The sequence below is a fragment of the Pelophylax lessonae genome (assembly GCF_965119305.1).
Source record: "Pelophylax lessonae genome assembly, chromosome: 9".
NCBI lineage: Eukaryota > Metazoa > Chordata > Amphibia > Anura > Ranidae > Pelophylax > Pelophylax lessonae.
This window is the reverse complement of record NC_138776.1, coordinates 135882656-135909528: the sequence shown is the minus strand read 5'-3', so window position 1 is coordinate 135909528 and position 26873 is coordinate 135882656. Positions and strand designations below refer to the sequence as shown.

At 44.6% G+C, this 26873-nt stretch overlaps 1 protein-coding gene across 1 annotated transcript in view; it reads left to right on the top strand.

Moving 5' to 3' along the window:
* VPS26A (VPS26 retromer complex component A) overlaps nt 1-26873 on the top strand; it is a 51713-nt gene that overhangs the window by 3161 nt on the left and 21679 nt on the right. Inside the window, exons 2-6 of the mRNA XM_082269145.1 lie at nt 12461-12610; nt 12760-12835; nt 14640-14796; nt 14911-15075; nt 25790-25896. Of these exons, the coding sequence (XP_082125271.1) occupies nt 12461-12610; nt 12760-12835; nt 14640-14796; nt 14911-15075; nt 25790-25896 (655 nt within the window). The remainder of the gene's footprint in view (nt 1-12460; nt 12611-12759; nt 12836-14639; nt 14797-14910; nt 15076-25789; nt 25897-26873) is intronic.

The window sequence follows — 26873 nt, the reverse complement described above, 5'->3', positions numbered from 1 at the left end:
AAAAAACGATTAGATGGGCACCTTAACCACTTGCCAACCGCTCACTGAGCTGGTACTGCGGCAAAGTGGCTAAATATCGTCCAGCGACGTAGACCTACGTCGCTGGACTCCTCGCCCTGTGGGCGGCGCGCACGCCGCCGGAGGCTCGCTCCCGCTGTATTCAGTCACAGCGGGAGTTGGGCCAGGAGAGGAGCTGCGGTGATCGAGTGTGGAGTGTGTTTACACAAGCGGGCGGATCTCCTAAGTGACAAACAGTGACAGATTGCAGGATTCAGCATAGCTGGACCTGTCACACAGTCCCCCCCCCCCCCCCCCCCCCACACACGTCAGTAAGCACCAGGCATACATTAACCCCTTGATCACCAATAAAAGTTAACCCCTTCCCTGCCACTGTCATTATTACAGTAACAGTGCATATTTATGGCACTGATTACAGTAGTCACTGGTACCCCCAAAAGTGTAAAAAATGTCAGTCAAGGGTCCGATCTGTCCGCCGCAATGTCGCAGTCCCGCAAAAAAAAAATCGCAGATCGCCACCATTACTAGTTAAAAAAAAAAAATTACATAAATTTCCCGTAGTTAGTAGCTGCGATAACTTTTGCGCAAACCAATTAAAATACGCTTATTGTGATTTACCCAAAATATGTAGCAGAAAACAAATTAGCCTAAAATGTTAAAAAATTTTGATTTTCCTTTTTTTTTTTTTTTTTTTTTTTTGGGGGGGGGGGGGGGATTTCATAAAAAGTGAAAAATATTGTTGTTTTTTCAAAATTGTCGCTCTTTTTTTGTATATAGCGCAAAAAGTAAAAATCGCACAGATGATCAAATGCCACCAAAAGACAGCTCTATTTGTGGGGAAAAAAATTGGGTACAGCATCGCATGACCACGCAATTGTCCGTTAAAGTAATGCAGTGCCGAATCGCAAAATAAGGCCTGGTCAGTAATGGGTTAAAATCTTCCGGTCTTAAAGCGGTTAAAAATACGCTCATTGAGAATTTTTTTTGTCAAAGACATGTAGCTAAATACATTTTGGCCTAAATATATGACAAAAATTGAATATATTGGATATTTTTTAACTGTCAAAGTAGAAAAATATTATTTTTCAAAATGGTTGCATTTTTTTTTATTAATATTGCAAATATCCACAGTGATCCCTACTTCAGTCCATCGTCCTCTAGGGAGACTTCTGCACTCCGGCACAGTTTGCACTCACACTGCAGCAAACGCTTTTAGACTCCCAAGTGAACCAAGTCACCACCTTCCAAGGGGTTCCAGGTTTGATTTGGAGCACTCCCACTACACAGACTAGCCCAAGGGGGTGAGCCGCACCTAGGACCAGTTAAAATTGCTGGTGTGAGTGCATCCTAAAATGCCACCTAGCAGATTGTAGTTTTGTACACGTCTAAAAGATTAAAAGATGCAGTATAGGAAGCAATGGAGCCGTACATATCGGTGTGTAATGGCACATACAACTGCAAGAAAAAGTATGTGAACCCTTTGGAATGATATGGATTTCTGCACAAATTGGTCATACAATGTGATCTAATCATTATCTAAGTCACAACAATAGACAATCACAGTCTGCTTAAACTAATAACACACAAAGAATGAAATGTTGCCATGTTTTTATTGAACACACCATGTAAATATTTACAGTGCAGGTGGAAAAAGTATGTGAACCCCTAGACTAATGACATCTCCAAGAGCTAATTGGAGTGAGATGTCAGCCAACTGGAGTCCAATCAATGAAATGAGATTGGAGGAGTTGGTTACAGCTGCCCTGCCCTATAAAAAAACACACACCAGTTCTGGGTTTGCTTTTCACAAGAAGCATTGCCTGATGTGAATGATGCCTCGCACAAAAGAGCTCTTCGAAGACCTACGATTAAGAATTGTTGACTTGCATAAAGCTGGAAAGGGTTATAAAATTATCTCCAAAAGCCTTGCTGTTCATCAGTCCACGGTAAGACAAATTGTCTATAAATGGAGAAAGTTCAGCACTGCTGCTACTCTCCCTAGGAGTGGCCGTCCTGTAAAGATGACTGCAAGAGCACAGCGCAGACTGCTCAATGAGGTGAAGAATCCTAGAGTGTCAGCTAAAGACTTACATAAGTCACTGGCAAATGCTAACATCCCTGTTGGCGAATCTACAATACGTAAAACACTAAACAAGAATGGATTTCATGGGAGGATACCACAGAGGAAGCCACTGCTGTCCAAATAAAACATTGCTGCACGTTTACAATTTACACAAGAGCACCTGGATGTTCCACAGCAGTACTGGCAAAAAATTCTGTGGACAGATGAAACCAAAGTTCAGTTGTTTGGAAGAAACACAGAACACTATGTGTGGCGAAAAAGAGGCACAGCACACCAACATCAAATCCTCATCACAACTGTGAAGTATGGTGGTGGGGGCATCATGGTTTGGGGCTGCTTTGCTGCGTCAGGGCCTGGACGGATTGCTATCATCGAAGGAAAAATGAATTCCCAAGTTTATCAAGACATTTTGCAGGAGAACTTAAGGCCATCTGTCTACCAGCTGAAGCTCAACAGAAGATGGGTGTTGCAACAGGACAATGACCCAAAGCATAGAAGTAAATCAACAGAATGGCTTAAACAGAAGAAAATACGCCTTCTGAAGTGGCCCAGTCAGAGTCCTGACCTCAACCCGATTGAGATGCTGTGGCATGACCTCAAGAGAGTGATTCACACCAGACATCCCAAGAATATTGCTGAACTGAAACAGTTCTGTAAAGAGGAATGGTCAAGAATTACTCCTGACCGTTGTGCATGTCTGATCTGCAACTACAGGAAACGTTTGGTTGAAGTTATTGCTGCCAAAGGCGGTTCAACCAGTTATTAAATCCAAGGGTTCACATACTTTTTCCACCAGCACTGTGAATGTTTACATGGTGTGTTCAATAAAAACATGGCAACATTTCATTCTTTTGTGTATTATTATTATTATTATTATTATTATTATTAGTTTAAGCAGACTTATTGTCTATTGTTGTGACTTAGGCTCCGTTCACATGTCAGCGTTTGGATCGCGGGCAGAACCACCGCGGTTCCTCCCGCGATCCGGAGATTTATTGCAAATCGCGGGACGCCTAGCGTTGCCCATTGATTTGCAATAGCCCCCCAAACGCCAAGCGATGTTGCCGCGATTTCCGGCTGCCGAATCGCGGCAACATCGCGCAAACAAAATCGCGGGACGCAATACGCTCCAAAGAAGTACAAGAGCTTCTTTGGAGCGTATTGCGTCCCGCGATTTTGTTTGCGCGATGTTGCCGCGATTCGGCAGGCGAAAATCGCGGCAACATCGCTCGGGGTTTGGGGGGCTATTGCAAATCAATGGGCAACGCTAGGCGTCCCGCGCTTTGCAATAATCTCCGGATCGCGGGCGGAACCGCGGCGGTTCTGCCCGCGATCCAAACGCTGACATGTGAATGCAGCCTTAGATGATCAGATCACATTTTATGACCAATTTGTGCAGAAATCCATATCATTCAAAAGGGTTCACATACTTTTTCTTGCAGCTGTAAATGTGTACAGTCAGAAGAATTGTACACATCTAATTGCAAGTATTTTAGGCACATATTTTACACAGGATCTTCTGCTAGCTTTGCAGCAAGAACCTGTATTCCAGGCAGAAAATGTGCATATACCAGCCTTCCTGCCTGGGATAGATTTACTGAAATAAAATAAAACCTGCACAATATTGAGGTAAGATGTGAATGCAATGGGGGGATAGAAGCACCGATTGTGATGTACATAGGAGTTGGAGACTATTGCTGGGTACAATCACTCAGAATGCGGCCTGACCTTGCTAACTGAAGGCAGTTGGCAGCTCCTGAGATAACACAAATGTGTATTGTGGTGTTGTAGCAGCCAGCAGTGCCCTATTGCATCAAGCTGTACATGACTTCCTGTGCCCTCGAATGCTCCTTTTTTCATCTTGGCTTTTATCTAACTTGTGTAAATAAAACTTGCATGCATTTGTAAAAGAGGCCTGCTACAAGTTATGAATAGATCACAACAGCTAGCTGGCAGGCCGCCTCTGATGATGAAAGCTAGCTGAACCCTAATGCATGTCAATTAGGACAACACCCATGTATAATAACTAAGTTTACTTGTGCAGTTGTTTTAGACCTGACCCACGGGCAGTCAATGGAAATAAAGCGGTACTAAAGGCTAAACATTTTATTTTACCTTAATGTATTCATAGCATTATTGTAAAAATATCCCAGTACACCCTGCTGTCTGTTCTCCAAGCTTCCTGTTTGGAGAGGAGATTTGATTGGCTCTTACAGCTGTCTGTCAAGAGATGAAAGGAGGGAGCAGTGGGCATGGCTTGCCAGGCACTATTCTATTTTTCTTCCTTTATTTATTTATTTATTTATTTTTTTTTTTTATTTTAATGGACACAGCCTCAGCCGATGTTTCCTTTTAAAGCGGTGTTCCAGTCCCCCAAAGCATTTTTTTTTTTTTTTTAAATACTCTGCTGCAGTTTTGGTCACTTTATCTGTAGCATTACTATAGTATAGTTCTTCCAATTTATTTTTACATTAAAAAAACATAATCACCTTGAAGATAGCAGCGTCCATGTCCACTGTGGGCATCTGATGCCCTCCTGTATCTCTTTCCAGGATAAGGTGCAGCTGGCTACCTAGCATGCACCTCCCGATCTCGCACCTACATGCTCTTGTCACTGCGCTGTGCTTCTTCTTCCTGACATGTTGCCATAGTCAAGTTCTCCCGTTCGCGTCCTTTCCGGTTGGGAAATAGCATGAGATTTCAGTATTAGGTGACTCCCATGGACTACTGCGATACATGACGCCAATATCCCAGCAGGTGTCCCTGGGAAGCGCCTAATGACCTAATCGCCTAGATGGAGGAAGCCGGAAGTGCTCCAGAAGATGCTTAAAGCGGAGTTCCACCCAAAAGTGGAACTTCCGCTTTAAATAGTCCAAACCCCCTGACATGCCACATTTGGCATGTCATTTTTTGGGGGGGGAAGTGGGTACCTAGTTTTGACAGGTACCCGCTCCCACTTCCGCTCGGAGCGCCGCGGTGCCCTGAGCGGAAGTTCTCCTCTCTCCCTCCCTGCAATCTTCTGGGACATGTCAGAGGCCCCAGAAGATTGCCGGCCAATCACGACGCGTAGCGCAACTCGCGCATGCGCAGTGCGTACCCGGCTGTGAAGCCGCAAACTGTCACAGCCGGGTGCCCACACCAGTGATGCCGGCGCCGTGGAGCAGAGAGGGATTAGGCGGCGCATCGCTGGACCGTGGGACAGGTGAGTGTGCGGTTAGGCTGGAACTCCGCTTTAAATAAAGGTATTTAAACAGAGAAAGAAAATGACAATGAAATGGGGATGGGCATTTGATTAAGGTCCCTTTCACACTTGCGGACCGTTCAGATCCGCCTGTTAAGCCCCGTACACACATACCGATCGTCGGCTGTCTTTTTTCCGAGGGCTGTCTTGTCTGTTGAAAATTGCAAAAGACTGCACACGAATTTTGTCGGCCAACAGCTGACTGCAGAAGTGATGTCATGTGATGGTTAACTTTCCTTGTCTTTTTTTTTTTTTTTTTTCTTTTCTGAGCATGCCCAGTCTTGCAAATCTGCTGTCTGTCGGCCGAATTCTGTACTGATTGGCGAACAATCGGCCGTTCTGGTGTTGGCCAACAAAAATTTTAATGCTTGCACGACAGATTCTTTTCGGCCGAAAGTGCGCTGTCGGAAGCATCCTACTAACAAGCCTACAATCGGCCGAATATTTACGGCCGACAATCGGTACGTGTGTACGGGCCTTTAGTTTTTCAGGTGGATCTGAATGGATGCCCCATGCATCTCCGTGGGGCAGTAGATGTCAGACAGGATCGGATGTCAGCGGACATGTCTCCGCTGTCAAATCCGGACAGATGGAAACCCTATTTTCCATCCCTCTGGCGGATTGGATGAGAATGGACAGGCGGTCCATTCTCATCAGAATCCCCATTGAGAAGAGCGGGTATCTGACACCTCTGTCTCCGCACGCAGAGACAGAGCTGTCATCCGCCTCCTCAGCGGGGGCTTGGCGGATCGATCCCCCGCTGAGCAGCACGGCTCCGTCGACAGAATGGAGCCGTGTGAAAGGGGCCTTATTGTATCTTAAAGGAAGTAGAACTCCGCTTTAAAGTGGCTCGCTGAAGGAGACCCAATAACAGGGGAGGAATGACAGCGGCTTTGGAACCAGCCAGGAAAACAAAAATACAAACTTTCAATGAAGTAGACTGTACGCAATGTACAGATCTGGAGTTCTTGAAATAAAAAATTTGGGTTTATTATCACTTTGAAGTGAAAGTAAGACCACTTAAACACTGCTTCCTTCCTTCCTTCCTTCCTCCTATTTACGCTGTATACTACGTAAAAAAAAAAAAAAAAAAAAAAAAAAAAAGAGATCTCTATAAACTCCTTCTTCTTCAAACCAGTCACGTGATGCAGAAACTCTGGCCCCCCTCAACCAGACTGAATTCCAGGAGCCATAACATCAGTTCTTATATTTTTGAAATTGCATTTGATATTTCTTTTAAATTAAGTTTTAAATAGATAAGGGCAGGTGTGTATAAAACAGTTTCCAACTGTTATCTGCTTCTGCCACTGCTGATCTAAAGTGTGACTAATTCAATAATTTGTTCTTCCTTCCTCCATTATAAGAAGGGTAAGGTTCATCAATGTAAAAACTACACAGTTTACATTTGTGATTGGTCATCAGTGATTACATGCTGTGTACCTGGAAGGGAATTTACAATGGCTGGAGCAGCTGTGCCTGGCAGCCAGTCAGCTTCTATCTTTTTTAAAGTTCATGAAACAGGAGCCTGGAAAGCAGTGTCAGGCTTCTTCAAACACTGCTGATAGTTCTGTTGCCCATACCTGTGTACGGGCTTTCATTGCGGATCTGTAGATGGAGTGAATCAACTTAAGGCATGGTGAGGAGTACTCCCGCAGTTCATTCAATCCAGTACACCCGCTGCAATGGCTGACGGTACCTGTAGTTCGTTCATTTACAGGAAATTAAATGAAGCAGCTGTGTGGGCGGACAGCCCTGCACAGCTACGCGTTTAAAAAGTGACCGAGGGTGTAGGGAGAGGGATCTCTGCATGCTGGGACATGTTACATGTTCCACCCTAAAAACTAGTGTAAAATAATCCAAAGGTGAACCTGTCCTTTAAAGCTTGACTGAAAAAGCTGTTCCAGGTTCTGACTGCTATAATTTTGGTAAAATTCTCCCTACTGTTCCTTTAAACCGAGTTGTCGTCTATTCACAATGATTAATGGGAACACTGCCCACCTGGTAGTGATTTCTGCAGTGCTGTTTATAAATAAAAACTTCATAAGTACCCTTTGTTCTTGCTGAGTTCACACTGATACAGCAGGGGGTCCGGTGCATCCCTGTTCAGATTCAGGTGGTAATTAGGTCCACATTTTTGCCTGAATTTGCACCTAAAAGAGAGCCAAAGACGTACAGGACCCTTTTCCAATGCGGACTGTGGCCGCTCTGGATGTGTGTAAACCAGCTCCATTGAGAGCCGGGCACACTCTCTTGTCATGCAAATTGGATGCAGGGTAACCCTCATCCAGTTTGCATCAGTGCAAGCTCATGCCTCATGCACACAGGGCTTAAAATCTCCTCCTTCTACAGGTGGTTGTCATTTTTTTTTTTTTTTTTTTGCTTCTATGAAAGCCCCATGACCCCCGCTGCCTGTGTCTGAGCCAATGAGGAGAGAGTCTCTGCTTTTGTGCACATCGCTGGATCAAGATTGGGCTCAGGTAAGTAGAGAGGGGGGGGGGGTAAGGGGGCAACTGCTTGCAGCAGATTTTTTACCTTAATGCAACAAGGTATTCTAGAATAAATGGAATCCATTAATACTCCAAATGCTTGATACGCCTAAACGCGTGGGCAATACGCTTTTTTTTTTTTTTTTTTTTTTTTTTTTTTTTTTAAACGCAGCTTTTTTCTGGCATTCGTAAAGGTGTTCCGAGGGGCTGAACAGACAACCTGTATGCATGAGGCTTGATGTGGACGTAATGAATGAAGGTGTACCATTTGCCAGTTTTTAAACAAAATGTTCTAGTAACCAGCACATGATAGAAAAGTACAGGACACCATTGCTTATCTCTTCTGCAATGGCAACTTTTTGTCTCTTTGGCTAGAATATATTCAGTTACTGACCTAGGACAAATATTTTATGGGGGAGTCAGAACTCCTAAACTGTATGCTTGTTCTAGGTGACTAAAATGTAGAAGCTAGTGAATCTACCGGGTGGCCACCGGGCTTTGCTTAAAGGCCTCTTGCACACGATACTCCTGTTTGAGCATCTACTTTTTTCCAGACCTTTTTTCTTGTATGTATTCGCGTGTATTGAGGCTTAAATTACTGACCAAAAATGCAGATTTTTCTATTTTGTTCTTACTGAAGAATACACAGTGCTTGTTTAAGCGCCTGTGTGCATAGGCACATTACAATTAATGGGCTGTATTTTAGCTCAAAAAGCTGTACTGAGCATTTTTAAGCCGCAAGATGCCCAAACAGGAGTATCGTGTGCAAGAGGCCAAAATGAAAATATTAAAAACCATAATCACAACCTTTTCTAGCAACTCCTTCCTTAACAAATTAGGTTAATATGAAACATTTAGTTCAAAATAAAACATGAGCTAAAAAAAATCTTGGCCAAGAAACAAAAACATCCTCCTGCCTATGCATAAAATACATGTAAATAATTGATGCTGGAAAGGCTGATCAAAAGTCCGTAAATAGACAGAATAAATCCATATAAATCTGAACAAATCCATATTAGTGGGCATAGTCAGCCCCTTACAGTTATAATCCACGGTGTCATATGTATGGAAAGTAATCAGTCCATATTCCATAGATGATTTTTAACCAGGCTCCAAAAAAGTGCATTAATATGAAAAGTCACGTATGGGATACAGGTAACTTGGTCTGAGAGATGGGCTCAAAGCCCACAGGCTAATATATGCCAAGTCCACAGATGTCAAGCAATATACAGGGTGAATGATGAGCCAGATGCCAGGCACTCAGACACCGCATAGTTAAGATGGTGCGGAAGCTCCACTCATTATACCCTTCTGGACACTGGTGTATATGCAGTACATGGGTGGAAGCAATGTGCAAGGTGGATTCACAGCCCCAAATACATTGCTCAAAAAAATTAAAGGAGCACTTTTTAATAAAGCTATACATCAAATCAATTAAAACTCCTGGGATATTAATCTTGTCAGTTCGGTAGCAGATGGGGCGGTTAATCAGCTTCAGCTGTTTTGGTGTTAATGAACAGGTGCACTAGATGGGCAACACTGAGGCATCCTCCAAAATGGGAATGGTTGTACAGGTGGAGGCCAATGACATCCCCCCCCCCCCCCCCCCACTCATCTTTTCTGTTTTTCACTAGTTTTGCATCTGGCTAGGGTCTGTCACTACTGGTAGCATGAGGCAAAACCTGGACCCTATAGAGGTTGCAGTCCAACTCCTCGGTAATGGCACATGCATAAATGCCATTGCCAGAAGGTTTGCTGTCTTAAGAGCATGCAGGACATTCCAGGATATAGGAGAGTTGAACAGGGCCATAGAAGGTCCTTAACTCATCAGCAGGACCGGTATCTGCTCCTTTGTGCAAGGAGGAACAGGATAAACACTGCCAGAGCCCAACAAAATGACCTCCAGCAGGCCACTGGTGTAAATGTCTCTGACCAAAAAATCAGAAACAGACTTAATGAGGGTGGCCTGAGGGCCTGACATCCTCTAGTGGGCCCTTTGCTCTCTGTCTGCCACCATGGAGCTTGATTGCCATTTGCCATTAAACACCAGAATTGGCAGGTCTGCTACTGGTGCACTGTGCTTTTCACAGATTATAGCAGGTTCACCCTGAGTACATGTGACAGACATGAAAGCATAACATTCTCCACAGCTTCTCCAGACCCTATCTGTAACTTTGAGAGTATGCAGCCAGTTCCTGGAGGATGAAGGAATTGATACCGTTCATTGGCCCCCCAGGCTTGCCTGACCTAAATCTAATAGAACACCTCTGGGACATTGTTTTGGTCCACCTGACCACTTGCACCTCAGTTTGTTCAGGAGCTAAGTGATGCCCTGGTCCAGATCTGGTAGGAAATACCCCAGGACGCCATCCGTCTCATTAGGAGCATGCTCCGACGTTGTCAGACATGCATACACGTGGAGGGGGGGGGGGGGGGGATACAAAATACTGAGTATCATTTTGAGTTGCTGCAATGAAATTTCAGCAAAATTAACTATCCTGCTGCATCACTTTGATTTTCGGGGTGTCTTTGAATTCAGCTCTCTGTAGGTTGATGATTTCCATTAAACAATGTGGCATCCTTTCCTTCCTAACACATTACCCAGTCCATATCAGTATAGATATTAAGCATGACATTTTTCCCCTTTTGAAATCTGATGTGTTTTCAAAGTGTTCCTTATTTTTTTTTTTTTGTGCAGTGTTCAATTACTTAGAACAAATAGGAACAATGACCCCCCCCCCCCCCCATATCCCAGTATAGGGGAACGCGTGGTGAACAGAAGTCTTGGTAATACATTCAGGCAGGACAGAACAGAACAAAATATACTTAGCAGTCCATATGTGTAGTAAGAAAGACAGCAAGGTGGTCCAGGAACAGTGCCTGACCACTTTTGTGGCAATAGCCGGCTGCGTCAGAGGCTATGGGTGAGCTACAACTTTTTTGTTTCTTTCTTTTGTTTCTTTCTCTGAGGGAGAGATTTACCCTCTTATTTGTCCTAATGACCATTAGTAGTTTAATGGAATATGAGAAAAAAAATCTGACATTTTTTATTTGCCATTTGAACTGAAGGGGGATTTTCAAAAGGGAACACTTGTTTTGGTGATGGCTGTCTTGGGTCATTTCATAGGCAACTCTATATGATCTGCTCAGCAGGGAATCTGTGGACAGATCTGATTGGATGACTCTTTTGTGATATCCGTGTCTGTTTTCTTTTTGTCTGCATTTTGATAGCGGACTGTGATGGAACTGCATAAGATCTATGCTATGCTGCCGAATGTAAGTGTACTAGTGCCCATTTAAGTCAGACTGCCTCTGTTCCGTGAGGTTCCGGGAAATGAAAGAAAGCAGTCCTCTTTTTTTTTTTTTTTTTTTTCCAGATCTGGACTAACTCGGAGCTAGGTAGATGTAAACGGACACAAGTTTGCTTACAGCTGTGGGGAGCTTACGATTTTATGTCTGCCTGAAAAACTGATATGCAGCCCTGATCAGAAAGTCTGTCTGAAAATGTCCTAAGAGGGGGAATGTCTTATCATTTTAAGAGATTAGTGTTTTCACATCCCTTAGTCCCTCTAGACCAGCCTTTCTCAAGCTTTTCAACACAGAGGAACCCTTGAAATAAATTTCTGGTCTCGGGGAACCCTTGCTAAAAATTAAAAATCAACAACTCGTGACAGTCAGTGGGAAGAATGGTCCTTACTCTTGCCCATTTCTCAAGGAACCCCTAACAACCTCAGGAGGAAGAGAAAATCCAAAATGTGAGACCGCACTCAGGGTATTATTGATGAAATCAATGATTTTCTTTATTCCTCAAATAGGATAGACAGTGTTCAAGGCAGACGTGTCGGGTTGATGCGTTTCACGACATTGCTAGTCGCTTACTCATAACCACTCAGTGTGGTTATGAGTAAGCCACTAGCCATGCCGTGAAACGCGTCAACCTGACACGTCTGCCTTGTACACTGTCTATCCTATTTGAGGAATAAAGAAAATCATTGATTTCATCAATAATACCCTGAGTGCGGTCTCACATTTTGGATTTTCTCATGCTTCTGGACAGCGGATCTGACCTGCACCGGGTCTAATAAGATGCACCTGAGCGGCTTTCCCTCCTATCTCCCAACCTCAGGAGGAACCCTAGTTGAGAAACCCTGCTCTAGACTATAAATAAAATAACGCATGGGTTTTAAAAGTCCTTGCATAACTGCGTACTGATTTATGCATTGTTTTTGTAAATACCAACACACTGGCAACATGTAATGTGAAAGTCATGATGCCAGATCTTGTGCACATGCAGACAGATGCATACTAAAAATGTAGATTCTCTGTCTTTTTAAAGATTTAAAGCTTAGCAATGCAATTTTCCATCTCCAGATAAGACAAAGCTAATCTCTTCCCCAAAAAATGACCCCTAGGATTTATTGAACATTACTTTAACTGGCCTTTGCTAGTACTTGTATATCATGCAGAATAAGAATAGATGTCCAGCTGACCACTTGACAGGTTTACAAGTACAGAGATTGCCTCTGACTGTAATGATTTGCAACTTGTTTTTCTATCTGCAGGCTTGAACAACTCTTATCCATATGAATTCTCTTTAACTTCCACCATTTTGTTTTTTGTATTTTTCTACAGAGCTTTCTAAGTGGTTTATTTGGTCCGATTTGTGAGATTGAAGTTGTACTGAATGATGCAGAAACCAGGAAGCTGTCTGAGATTAAAACAGAAGAAGGAAAACTAGAAAAGCACTATTTGTTTTATGATGGTGAATCTGTAGCGGGAAAGGTACGACTTATGGTGTTTTTTTTTTTTTGCACTGAATTTTTGCACTATGTGCAGTTTCCCTATAATGTAACCTTTTTTATAGTGCTATATTTTGCCAATTTGTCATGGACCGTAAATGTATGCTCATCAGTATTTGCTTATCTGTCTAGGTCAATATTGTCTTCAGACAGCCTGGTAAAAGACTAGAACATCAGGGAATTCGGATTGAATTTGTCGGCCAAATTGGTAATGATTCTCTACTTTTTTATATAACTTTTTTTATAATGTCTGAGGATTTTCCTCATTTCTGTTGCGTGTGGAGGATGGGAAGTAAAGGGTAATCTTAATGGGGCAAAGGGAGAAAAAAAAAAAAAAAAAAAAGTCTTATGGTGTTTGTTTTTTTTTTTTTTTTTTTTTACCCCTCTGCTCTATTCAAAACAAGTTTTGGCTGAACATGGCCTTGTGGAAATGTCTCTTACCCACTTTAACAGCTGTACTTGGATCATAGTGTTTCTTTGGGCTGCATTTACTTTAGTGCTAAAGGCAGACCCTACTATACACAGACCCAGAACACAGTACAGTAGATCTGTGTGCTACAGAAATTGGGTCACCTGCAGTAGGACCAGCGTTGTTGTGGCAGTAATGTGTTTGGATGAAAGGACTGCAGACCCAGATGTAGGTAACCAGATGGTGTGTGTGCTTTATCATACATACTTACACCCAGCATTAAAGTAGAACTATAGGAAAAAATAAAAATGAAATATATGATGTAGCCTGTTAATATCATTAACAATATTGCCTGTTTGATCCTTCCTGTAAGTCTGTAATTTTTCAAATTCCTTAACATGCCAAGCTGTCCAGTAAAAGTGTTAGAGGGATGAAGCACACCATTTAACACACTGACGAGTGCTTACAGTGGTCAGCTTTCATTCATTTTTAACAAACTTTCTACCAAAAGGGAAAATTTCTGTAACTACTGAAAACGTCTAAATTAAAGCGGAGTTCCACCCTGGTTATGCTTTTTCTAATAAATATACCCCCGGGACAGTCAGGGCTAGTACATTCCACAATGGCTAGCCTCTGATCTGTCCCGGGTTGCACTTACCTTGAAAAAGTATTGTCCAGCGCTGCCATCTCAGGTGTGGGCAGCTTGAAGCCAGCGCGATCCTCTTCTGCGTCCTCTTCCTTCTTCGGTCCGATGATGCACTGCACCGGCCCCGCCGTCACTTCCGGTGCGCGCGCGTCATCCCTCCACAGCTTCTGGGCATGCCCAGAAGCTGTTTAGAAGGGAATGACGCGCGCGCACCGAAACTGACGTCGGGGCCGGTGCAGGCGCATTGATTCCTGGGAGCGATGACGTTCAGCTCCCAGGAATCATTGCAAAAGCCAGGAAGTGACGAATTGCCGTGGCCGCCGAGGGGAGGAAAAAGAAAGTAAGGTAAGTATATTTTCTCTACAAGGTAAGTAAAAAAAAAAAAAAAAATTGCGATTATCCATTTGTTTTTCAGGTGACCCGGAGCGAGAAGATGGAGGTAAGTATAAATTTAGGGTGGAACTCCACTTTAAGTTATAGTGGAGGCCTTAGTATAGCCATCCTAAGCCATCATAGGTTCATCCTGTGCGGGGTGGTTAATTGCAGATTTTCCTACAGCCCAAATGCGCTGCTTCTTTTAGAAACTGGCTGGACTGGCATTCATTCTTAATGACACCCCCAGGCATCTCAACCTGCAGGATGTTTGCGGGTGTGGGAACCACAAGGGAATTGCATGGTGCAAAGGCACCATGCAATTTCCCTGCAGCTTCATTTAAAAAAAAAAAAAAAGTGCATACATCTTTCCCACCCCCGCAAACTTGCACAAGTGTGAACCTAAGACAGGAAGTGTGGTACTGGCTGGATCACTAGAAGAAAAAACCCTAAAAAATAAAACTAATGCAGATTTGGCTTTAAATCTTTTTAAATTTTAGTGTTTTTTGTTTAACTTTTAAAACCTATATTGCATAAAAAGTCACAATTGCTAGTTTTACTAATTCTTTTTTTTTTCTATTCTAGAACTTTTTAATGATAAAAGTAATACACATGAGTTTGTCAACCTTGTCAAAGAATTAGCTTTACCTGGGGAGCTGACACAAAGCAGAAGTTATGACTTTGAATTCATGCAAGTTGAGAAGCCTTATGAATCCTACATAGGTTCAAATGTTCGGTTGAGGTATGCGTCCTTATGAATATAAATATAAATTTTCCTATGGATATTCTCTTCGCTCACTTTAGTGTCTGTCCGTGCTTGGTACTTTTTAATATGATCATGATTTTTGTTTTGAAGGTACTTTCTTAAAGTGACTATAGTGAGGCGCATTTCAGACTTAGTGAAGGAGTATGATCTGATTGTTCACCAACTCGCTACATATCCAGATGTCAATAATTCCATCAAAATGGAAGTTGGAATTGAAGACTGTTTGCACATAGAATTTGAATACAATAAATCTAAGTAAGTATTGAGGCTAAATACAGGTATATGCTCAAAGGGAGTGTTGACATGTTCCCCCACTGCATACCAAAGGTTCTTTTTGGCTGCAGCTTAATGTGTAAAAATGCCAATTCTAGGGACCCAACTCCGTTAAGAACCCTCTGTACAGCTCTCCTAAGTCCAGCCTGGGGCTAGACCTTCCAGCATGAATTCATTGTTCCTCTGGTCTGTCTCTGCTGTGGCTGTTGCCATTCAATTGAACGACTACTGTCCTATACTACATAGAAACTGTAATGTTTGTTTGAGTGAGAAATCTGCACTGCAAATATGTAACCTCTTTTTAAATCTACTGGCCATTTGTGTGGGCTTAGATAAAATCTTACTTTAGGAAAAGGGTACGGTTATTTCTTTATTGTATGTCACGGGACATAGAGCAGCCATATTCATTACTATCTGGGTTATACGCCACCTATAGGTAAATGAACACTGGCAACCAACAAGACAGTAAGTTCCCCCTTCCATAGAAGTATCATCACCTCGCCAGTGTCTTAGCGGTGATGGTAACGTTTTTTGGAGAAGCTCTCCAGATTTTTCTTCTTAAAAAAAAAAAAAAAAAAAAAATTGTGTTTATAATCCCGGTTAAGATCTCTGGCTCCAAGGGGATTAGTAATCATTAGAAAGTGGAAGACTTAAAAGGATGGTACCTGAGCCTCGGTAATGGAAAAACGAGGTATTGCCTGTAATGCAACCTTCTTTGGCGCTCTGATCCTGGGATCCGAACCCTTGGTAAGACCAACCCCAAAGGCTTTCTGGCAGGGTGCTCTACAGGTCCAAGAGTGGGTACAAAAATTAAGGGGACCTGGTGCTTGATGGTTCACAAGTGATAGGACCCGCTGTGATGGGTGAAGATTGGGTTCTTGTTAGAGACAGAATCCTGCAGTGGGAATGGTAAGTTCACTTTAAATTATGTTGCACTGTTACCTTTACCTGATTTAGCAGATGCTGGGTGCCATGTTTCATGTCTCCACTAGGGGCCGTTTATGTATTTACTGTGACAAGCGTAACTTGGATGCCTTACAGTCTGCTCCTAAAACCTGATGCTTGCTGTGCAGGAACAGGCACTGACAGATTCTGTTACATGCATCCCGCCTGCGCATTTGCTCCCCTCTGTGACTCTAGGTCAGCATGGCAAACTCAGCCTTACTTTCAGTAGCAGGTGATGGTGCGTGCAAGTTTTGTTTCTTTTATGGAGTGGAGTCGGGAATGGGCGTGTCCATGAAGCGTTGGCGTGCATGCCACACATGCACAGTAAGCAGCACAAACGGAGCGGCATTTGAAGAGTGTTCCTGGCAGCGCAAGCTTGCTGCCATCAGAAGCTGGAGAGGACACAGAGCAGCGGCAGCTGGGTGCTTGAGTCACTGTGGGTGCATGCTTATAGGCACTAACGGGTTCTGCTCATTTGGGGATAACTGTGCTGTGTGTGATAAGCTATTGAGCTTGGCACAAGTCTTGAGTACACCAAAGTTAGTACCTCAAGTTTTGATCTTACATAAGGGGGGGGGGGACAGCAGGAAGTGGCATAAGTGTACTACCATCTGGATTGGAAGATCCTAGCCGTGCTTCCTCTGTTGCCGACTAGCCAATCTAAGCCATTACGGTTGTCAGCCATAGTAGCCACATCTAGTGCTTTTGTCTCTCTCGGCTTTAGCTGGCCTGATTGCTTCAGGAATACAAGGAGGGAGGAAATGTGATCCCCATAACCTGAGTGAAGCCCCCCCCCCCGTTTGTAGTTCAGAATTGAGCAGAGATTGTGGAAGTAGCAGCTGTAAATGGCTTAGAAGAAGGCCAAGCAGAGGACTCCACTTCTGGGGATTCAGAGTCTGAGGAGTCATTCTTAGCATCTCAATCCCTGAGATTATTAATTTAGTCTCTCTAAAATGGTCCGGTCTTGATTTAAATTGCCTCCTTTGGAGATTTCTGAAGTCTTTTTCCTCATTGGGCCCTCCTCAAAATCCTCAGGCTTTTCCCTTACATCTGCTCTTAGAGCAAGATAGTATATGCTGATTGGGATCATCCTGATAGGATTTTTATTCCTCCCAAAAAAATTTCTTTGTTGTATCCTATGGAGGAAAAGTGCACCAGAAAATGAGTGTACCTACAGTGGATGCTAGTTCTTCTGTAAACAGAAATTTAACTTTTCCTGTAGACAATGACCGGGTTTTTAAAGATCTAGCTGATAAGAAATTGGAATCTTTGCTAAAAGCTTCCTTTGCTATGCAGGGTCTGCAATACACTCGGCAGTGGCGGCTATATGAGTTTGTCAGTCTTTGAAAGACTGTATTAAACGAGTTCCTTCTCAAGAAGAGTGTTTTGAAGATTTGACAGATCTACCTCGAGTTTTGTGTTTTGCGGTGGATGATCTTAAGGACTCCATAAAGTAAATGTCAGTTTGCTCTTTTGTCAGTTCATATGCGCAGAATCCTGTGGCTAAAAAGCTGGTCTGCAGAATTGCAGTGTAAAAAAAATTCTGTCTGGTTTTCCCTTTTATGGGGAGCGCGGATTTGGTGATTATCTTGATAAATAGATCCAAAAGATTTGGGGGGGGGGGGGGGGGGGTGCTCTGCTACCAGTTAAAAGGTGAAGTCAACATCCTTCCTTTAAGGTAGCTAACACTCAGATTCCCAATACTTCTAATCCCAGGCTGCTGTCTGGATCTAGAGCGAAGCCTTCAGGTCAAGGGCAGAAGAAACCCTGGGCCCAGAAACCTACCAAACCTAGCTCTAAATCTACCTTATGAAGGGTCACCCCCACTCAGTCGGGTGAGGGGGGAAGGCTGCTACGGTTCTCAGATGCCTGGGTGGAGATGATTCAGGACAAGTGGGTTATTTCCACAGTATCGCAGAAGTACAAACTAGAATTTTGGGTGTTTCCTCTTCCTTGGTTTGTAAAGTCAAACATACCTGTAGATCCTCTAAAAGGAAGATCCTTCTTTCTGGCGCTGGACCATCTAAGGTCTCAAGCAGTGATTACAGAGGTTCCAGCGAGAATTCAGACTCAAACCTTTTTTGTAGTCCCCAAGCCAAACGGAGACGTTGGACCTATTCTGGATCTCAAAGCTCTGAACCAGTTTTTAAACATTTGCACATTCCGAATGGAGTCAATTCGCTCAGTCATGGCCTCTCTGCAAGGAAGAGAATTTCTAGCATCCATAGACACCAAGGATGCATACTTTCATGTGCCTATCTTTCAAATCCATCAAAGGTTTTTGCGCTTTGCAGTGGAAGACCGTCATTTTCAGTTTGTGGCTTTGCCCTTCAGGCTAGCCACGGCTCCATGAGTGTTCACAAAAACCATAGCCTCCAGTATTGGCTATTCTAAGGTCTCAAGGGATATCAGTGGTAGAATACCTGGACGATCTATTGCTCGTAGTCGGCGTCTACTCTAAGCCAGATTGTGTTCCGGGCAGTTCAGTTCTTAGAGCGTCTGGGGTGGATTCTGAACTTGGCAAATTCAGTATTGCAGCCAGTTCTGAGTCTGGAGTATCTGGGTTTACTTGTGGACACAGTACAGGCGAAGGTATTTTTGCCGCCAATCGTAAGCGGGAAGAAGTATCCTTCTGTACGTCTTTCCATGAGGTTACTAAGAAAGATGGTGTCCTCATTCAAAGCAGTTCTTTATGCTCAATTCCATATCAGACCTTTTACAGAACAACATTTTGTCAGCCTGGAGCAAAATCATCCAGGCCCTAGATTGTCGCAGGTCTCTAGTACCGAGGGTACGTCAGTCTAAGATGGTGGTTGGTAGCCAGGAATTTGGAGAGCGGAAAATCTTTTCTGGAAGGTGGTGACTACAGATGCCAGTCTCTCCAGCTGGGGAGAAGTTCTGGAGGAAACCTCTGTCCAAGGGAAATGGACCTGGTTAGAAAGGAGCTTCATCAATATCCTGGAAATTTTGAGCAGTTTGTCGGGTATTTATGGTACTAGACGCCAGGGGAATTGTCCTTACATCCCGAGATCTTTGCATTCATTTCTCAACGCTGGGGGGTCCCGGACGTACAGTATCTCACAAAAGTGAGTACACCCCACACATTTTTATAAATATTTTATTATCTTTTCATGTGACAACACTGAAGAAATTACACTTTGCTACAATGTAAAGTAGTGAGTGTACAGCTTGTATAACAGGGTAAATTTGCTGTCCTTTCAAAATAACTCAACACAGCCATTAATGTCTAATGTCTGGCAACAAAGTGAGTACACCCCTAAGTGACAGTGTCCAAATTGGGCCCGAATAGCCATTTTCCCTCCCAGGTGTCATGTGACTCGTTGGTGTTACAAGGTATCAGGTGTGAATGGGGAAGCAGGTGTGTTAAAATTTGGTGTTATGGCTCTTACTCTCTCATACTGGTTACTGGAAGTTCAACATGGCACCTCATGGCAAAGAACACTGAGAATCTGAAAAAAAAATTTCTCTACATAAAGATGGCCTAGACCAGGGGTACTCCAAATGTAAACTTGAAAGGTCCACTTACAAATTTTCCATTCGGTCCGAGGTCCGGAAAAGTGACTGTCAAATTCCAAATACAGAACGCCAACAACAAAAAAAGGCATTCCCCAAAACTTGCTCCCATTAATGCAGAGCGACCAGTGTGCGTGCCCCCATTAATGCAGAGCGACCAGTGTGCGTGCCCCCATTAATGCAGAGCGACCAGTGTGCGTGCCCCCATTAATGCAGAGCGACCAGTGTGCGTGCCCCCATTAATGCAGAGCGACCAGTGTGCGTGCCCCCATTAATGCAGAGCGACCAGTGTGCGTGCCCCCATTAATGCAGAGCGACCAGTGTGCGTGCCCCCATTAATGCAGAGCGACCAGTGTGCGTGCCCCCATTAATGCAGAGCGACCAGTGTGCGTGCCCCCATTAATGCAGAGCGACCAGTGTGCGTGCCCCCATTAATGCAGAGCGACCAGTGTGCGTCCCCTCATTAATGCAGAGCGACCAGTGTGCGTGCCCCCATTAATGCAGAGCGACCAGTGTGCGTGCCCCCATTAATGCAGAGCGACCAGTGTGCGTGCCCCCATTAATGCAGAGCGACCAGTGTGCGTGCCCCCATTAATGCAGAGCGACCAGTGTGCGTGCCCCCATTAATGCAGAGCGACCAGTGTGCGTGCCCCCATTAATGCAGAGCGACCAGTGTGCGTGCCCCCATTAATGCAGAGCGACCAGTGTGCGTGCCCCCATTAATGCAGAGCGACCAGTGTGCGTGCCCCCATTAATGCAGAGCGACCAGTGTGCGTGCCCCCATTAATGCAGAGCGACCAGTGTGCGTGCCCCCATTAATGCAGAGCGACCAGTGTGCGTGCCCCCATTAATGCAGAGCGACCAGTGTGCGTGCCCCCATTAATGCAGAGCGACCAGTGTGCGTGCCCCCATTAATGCAGATTGACCAGTGTGCGTGCCCCCATTAATGCAGATTGACCAGTGTGCGTGCCCCCATTAATGCAGATTGACCAGTGTGCGTGCCCCCATTAATGCAGATTGACCAGTGTGCGTGCCCCCATTAATGCAGATTGACCAGTGTGCGTGCCCCCATTAATGCAGATTGACCAGTGACCCCTGCCCCCATAAATGCAGAGTGACCAGTGACCCCCCTGCCCCCATAAATGAAGAGTGACCAGTGACCCCCCTGCCCCCATAAATGAAGAGTGACCAGTGACCCCCCTGCCCCCATAAATGAAGAGTGACCAGTGACCCCCCTGCCCCCATAAATGAAGAGTGACCAGTGACCCCCCCTGCCCCCATAAATGAAGAGTGACCAGTGACCCCCCCTGCCCCCATAAATGAAGAGTGACCAGTGACCCCCCCTGCCCCCATAAATGAAGAGTGACCAGTGACCCCCCTGCCCCCATAAATGCAGAGTGACCAGTGACCCCCCTGCCCCCATAAATGAAGAGTGACCAGTGACCCCCCTGCCCCCATAAATGAAGAGTGACCAGTGACCCCCCTGCCCCCATAAATGAAGAGTGACCAGTGACCCCCCTGCCCCCATAAATGAAGAGTGACCAGTGACCCCCCTGCCCCCATAAATGAAGAGTGACCAGTGACCCCCCTGCCCCCATAAATGAAGAGTGACCAGTGACCCCCCTGCCCCCATAAATGAAGAGTGACCAGTGACCCCCCTGCCCCCATAAATGAAGAGTGACCAGTGACCCCCCCTGCCCCCATAAATGAAGAGTGACCAGTGACCCCCCCCTTCCCCCATAAATGAAGAGTGACCAGTGACCCCCCCCCTTCCCCCATTAATGCAGATTGACTAGTGCAGATTAGAGCACCGCATAATTATAAAAAGTCCAAGTCATCAACAGGCGGGACTTTGTAGGACATCCTCTCCGCCGGGTAAACAGAAGAACTTGGCTTTTTGTAATCATGCAGTGCTGCATGTGTAAGACACAGCCACTCCGATCCTCTCAATTCTGCCCCCCCCCCCCCCCCCCCCGCTGATGACAGAAGGAAGCAGACTCCTTCGGCGGTCCAGATTTCAGGCCGTGTAGGTCCGGAGGCGGCCCGGAGTCTGCCTATTGAGGACCGCGGGCCTAGACTGAGAAGATTGCCAAGACTGTGAAACTGAGCTGCAGCATGGTTGCCAAGACCATACAGTGGTTTAATAGGACAGGTTCCACTTGTCTTTGGGAAATGTATGAGTGCTGCCAGCTTTGCTGCAGAGGTTGAAGGGTCTGACTGTCAGTACTTGGACTATACGCCGCACTCTGCATCAAATTGGTCTGCATGGTGGTCGTCCCAGAAGGAAGCCTCTTCTAAAGATGATGCACAAAGCCTGCAAACAGTTTGCTGAAGACAAGCAGACTATGGACATGGATTACTGGAACCATGTCCTGTGGTTTGATGAGAGCAAGATAAAACGTATTTGGTTCAGATGGTGTCAAACGTGTGGTGGCAACCAGGTGAGGAGTACAGACAAGTGGGTCTAGTCTACAGTCAAGCATGGTGGTGGGAGTGTCATGATTTTGGGCTGCATGAGTGTACTGCCACTGGGGAGCTACAGTTTATTGAGGGAACCATGAGTACCAACATTTACTGTGACATACTGAAGCAGAGCATGATCCCCTCCCTTCAGAGACTGGACAGTATTCCAACATAACGACCCCAAACACAGCTCCAAGATGACCACTGCCTTGCTAAAGAAGCTGAGGGTAAAGGTGATGGACTTGGCCAAGCAGGTCTCCAGACCTAAACCCTATTGAGCATCTGTGGGGCATCCTCAAACGGAAGGTGGAGGAGAGCAAGGTCTCGAACATCCACCAGCTCTGTGATGTCGTCATGCAGGAGTTGAAAAGGACTCTAGTGGCAACCTGTGAATTCTGGTAAACTCCATGCCCAAGAGGGTTTAGGCAGTGCCAGAAAATAATGGGTGGCCACACAATATTGACACTTTGCACCCAATTTGGACATTTTATCTTAGGGGTGTACTCACTTTTGTTGCCAGCGGTTTAGACATTAATGGCTGTGTAATGAGTTATTTTGAGGGGACAGCAAATTTTACACCGTTATACAAGCTGTATACTCCTTTGCATTGTAGCAAAGTATTATCTTTTCATGTGACAATACTGAAGAAATTACAAAGGGGTGTACTTGCTTTCCTGAGATACTGTAGATCTGTTGGCATCCAGGTTTAACAACAAGTTGAGAAAAATTGTGCCCATGACCAGGGATCCACTCGCAGTCAGTGTATGCCTTGGTCACTCCCTGGGAGCAGTTTTCTCTGATCTATGCCTTTCCTCTGATTTCAGCTGCTGCCACGTTTTCTGCGCAGGGTTCAGGAAGAGGGGAAACCAGTAATCCTGGTGGCTGGCTCCAGGCTAGCCCAGGAGGATTACACGCAAATCCTAAGGTTGGTGGTGGGAAGGCCTTGGGTTCTCCCACTGCGTCCAGACCTGCTTTCTCAGGGTCCGATATTCCACCCAGCTTTACAGTATCTACATTTTTACGGCTTGGCTATTGAAGCCTGCATTTTGAGGAAGCAGAGCATATCTGGCCCTGCAGTCTCTACCCTGATAAACGCTAGGAAACTCGTCTCTAGGGGCATTTATTACAGTCTTGAAGTCTTGCATTTCTTGGTGTAAGGCCAGGAAGTGGCATCCCTGTAAATATATAATCGGTAAAAAACTTTAGCCTTGCAAGTAGTGGTAGATATGAAACTCCCCTTAGGCATTATTAACCACCTCCCACCCGGGCCATAGCACATATACGGCCGGGTGGGAGTCTCGTCCTTCTGAATGGACGTTCCGGAACATCCTTCAGAAGGAGAGAGATCGCGCCGCCGCGGGCACGCGCAGCGGCGCGATCTCGATGTGCCTGTGTCCCTAGGACACAGAGCAACAAGCCTCGGCAGCAGGGCCCTGTGATTGGCCCTCCTGATCACATGACGGCTGTGACCAATCACAGCCGTCATGTAATGTCAATACAGCCGTTGTAACGGCTTCGATCTCTTCTCCTCCTGACAGATCCTGTCAGTGAGGAGAAGATCAGAGGATCGATTCTGCAGCCGGGGTGATCAGTGAGTATTTCTAATTACTCACTGATCACAGGGGGGGTCTGTGCTGGTAATCAGATGATTGATTACCAGTGCAGCCCTGGGGGGAGGGGATGCCACTAGAGCCACCAGGGATGCCCACCATGGCCACCAGGGATGGCAAACAGGGCTCAGAGAGCCTGCCAGTGGTGCCCCCCTATCAGTGCTGCCCACCAATGCCATCTATCAGTGCTGCCCACCAGTGCCCGTTATTGCCATCTATCGGTGCCACCCACCAGTGCCCATTATTGCCCACCAGTGCTGCCTATCAGTGCCCCCCATCAGTGCCGATCAGTGCTGCCCATCAGTGCCACCCATCAGTGCCGCCGATCAGTGCCCATCAGTGCCGCCGATCAGTGCCCATCAGTGCTGCCTATCAGTGCCCATCAGTGCTGCCTATCAGTGCCCACCAATGCTGCATATCAGTGCTATCTCTCAGTGCCACATATCAGTGCCCATCAGTGCTGCATATCAGTGCTGCATATCAGTGCCACCCCATCAGTGCCACCCCATCAGTGCCTCCTCATCAGTGCCTGTCAGTGCGGCGTCATCAGTGCTCATCAGTGCAGGAAAAAAATTATCTATTTACAAAATTTTATAACCTAAACAAAAAAACTTTTTTTTTTTTTTCAAACTTTTCGGTCTTTTTTTATTTGTGCACCAAAAAAGAAAAAACCTGGCCGTGATCAAATACCACCAAAAGAAAGCTCTATTTGTGGGAAAAAAATGACACAAATTTGGTTTAGGTACAGTGTTGCATGACCGCGCAATTGTCATTCAAAATGCAACAGCGCTAAAAGCTGAAAATTGGTCTGGGAAGGAAGGGGGTTTAAGTGCCCAGTATTGAGGTAGTTAAAGGTCAAATTTCAGCCTTAGACTTTTTCCAAAGATTGATTGCTTCACATGCCTGAGCCTTTATTCAAGAAGTGCTACACATGCTTCCGCCAGTGAGGCCACTGTTGTGTGCTTGGGATTTAAATTTTGGTTCTGGCAGTACTATAGAAACAGCCTTTTGAGCCCATTCAGCATATTCCTCTGGTTCTTTTGACCAGAAAGTTAAGGCCCGTACACACGATAAGAAAATCTGAAGGGAAAATTCGTCCAACCGATCGGTCGATTTTCGGATTGTTAGTATGGTGCTTTCGACAGCCGACTCAGACTTTTCGGCCGAAAAAATCCTGATGTGCAGGCTATAAAATTTTTATTGTCCGTCAACACAACGTCTGATTTTCGTCTCAGTACAGTTTTCGATGGAAAAAAATCTTCAAGACTAGGCATGCTCAGAGACGAAAGAACACATACAAAACAATCCAACACATGACATCACTTCTGAAGTAGAATTCTGTCGTACGGGAAAATTTGTATGAAAATAACCTCTTCACTTTCCACATCAGACTAGCATGCCACAAAAAACGGACGACAGATCGCTCGATAATCTGATCGTGTGTATGGGGCTTTAGTCTTTTTGGTTGCAGTAACTTCAGTTAGAGTATGAGTTAGTGGCCCTTTCTTGTAAGGAGCCCCCCCCCCCCCCCCCTCACGTGCATTGCTTTGGGACATCCCAGATAGTAATGATTATGGCTGATCTGTGTCCCGTGATGTATGATAAAGAAAAATTGATTTTTCCTATAGTTTACCTGTAAAATTATTTTCTAGGAGTACATTACGGGACACGGAGGTCCCTCCCCTCTTGTCTGGGATGTTTATTGCTTGCTACAAAACTGAGGTACTTCCTATATGGGAGGGATTATATAGAGGGGGGGCTTTGTCTTGTTGCCAGTGTCCATTCACTGTAGGTGGCATATAACCCAGGATAGTAATGAGTATGGCTGCTCTGTGTCCCGTGATGTACTCCAAGAAAAGTATTTTACAGGTAATCTGTAGGTAAAAATCAGTGTGGGTTTTTTCTTTTTTTTTTTTTTTTTTTTTTTTTAACTCTGCACTACCAAAAAAAAGTGTGTAGTTTTAATTATAAAGCATTGTCATTATCCATGTGAATTCAGTCAGTGGCTTTTACAGCTTGAACTTTTGTTTTAGCTTTTCCCTGGATTGTTTATTCCTAGGCATTTGTTATAGGAATGCTTTTGTGAAAATTATCTGATATGTATAACTGAGGACATTTATTGGTGTGTTCCATCTTTTTCCCAGATACCACTTAAAAGATGTTATTGTGGGAAAGATCTACTTCCTACTGGTCAGAATAAAAATCCAACATATGGAATTACAGTTAATAAAAAAGGAAATTACTGGAATAGGTAAAGGGCTTATTTTGTTTGTGGTGTGTGTTTGGTTTTTTTATTTTATTTTTATTAAAGCTTACTTTGCACTAAACACATTTCTTTCATTTAGGGCCAGTTAAGTAGTGTGTTTTACATGCTTTTAGGCGTGTTACAGTTGAACTTTTATATAGCCTAATTAATGTACGGCCCCTAAAATACGCATGTGCAAACGGCCCCAAAATGCTAATACACTATACTAAACTGGGGGGGTATAAGTTAATAATATACATACCTCTCCCCCCAGCTTATATATTGCAGGGGGTGACATCGCTGTCCCTCTGCCAACATCCTTCGGAGTAGCCCTAATCTCATTAGATGAAGATACAGCACAGTGCAGCATCTTCTTTTTTTTTTTTCTTTAGCAATATTCGGGCTACTCCGCATTTCCTGGTATCTCTCCAGAAGGATGGCAAGATCACCCTTGCCTAGGTGCTGCTGAGGAAAGAAGTAAAGTGTATCTGAAAGCCAAAATAAAATAAATAATAGCTAGATGTAATCTTACATTTAGGAAACAGGAATAACTTGATTCAATGGCTCCTCCAGGTAAGGTTAGACAAATTGCAGTGGTGTTGAGGTATTTTTAGGTGAAGGTGCAAACTAGTGTTTCCTGCACTGACATCAATAGGAACGGCCCAGTCTAGTTAAGAGACAGCTGTAATTGTTTTGCTGCATTGGCTACCCGTTTCCTGGGATGTACAGCTCTACATTCAAAGTGTGTGTTAGCCAAGTGTAAAGGAACTGTTTTTCATACATTTTTTGTGTGTGTGTATAATATAAATATATATAATCTTTTAAAGTTAATTCTGGGAATCTTAGGTCTTATAAACGCAAAAGCATTTAGGCCGCTCATTTACACAAGTTCATTAACATAGGAAGATGGCGATTGGCAAACATAGCTAAAATTCTCTGGCTAGTTGGCTTGTCAGTGGTATTGCAATCCACGCCTGTACCAG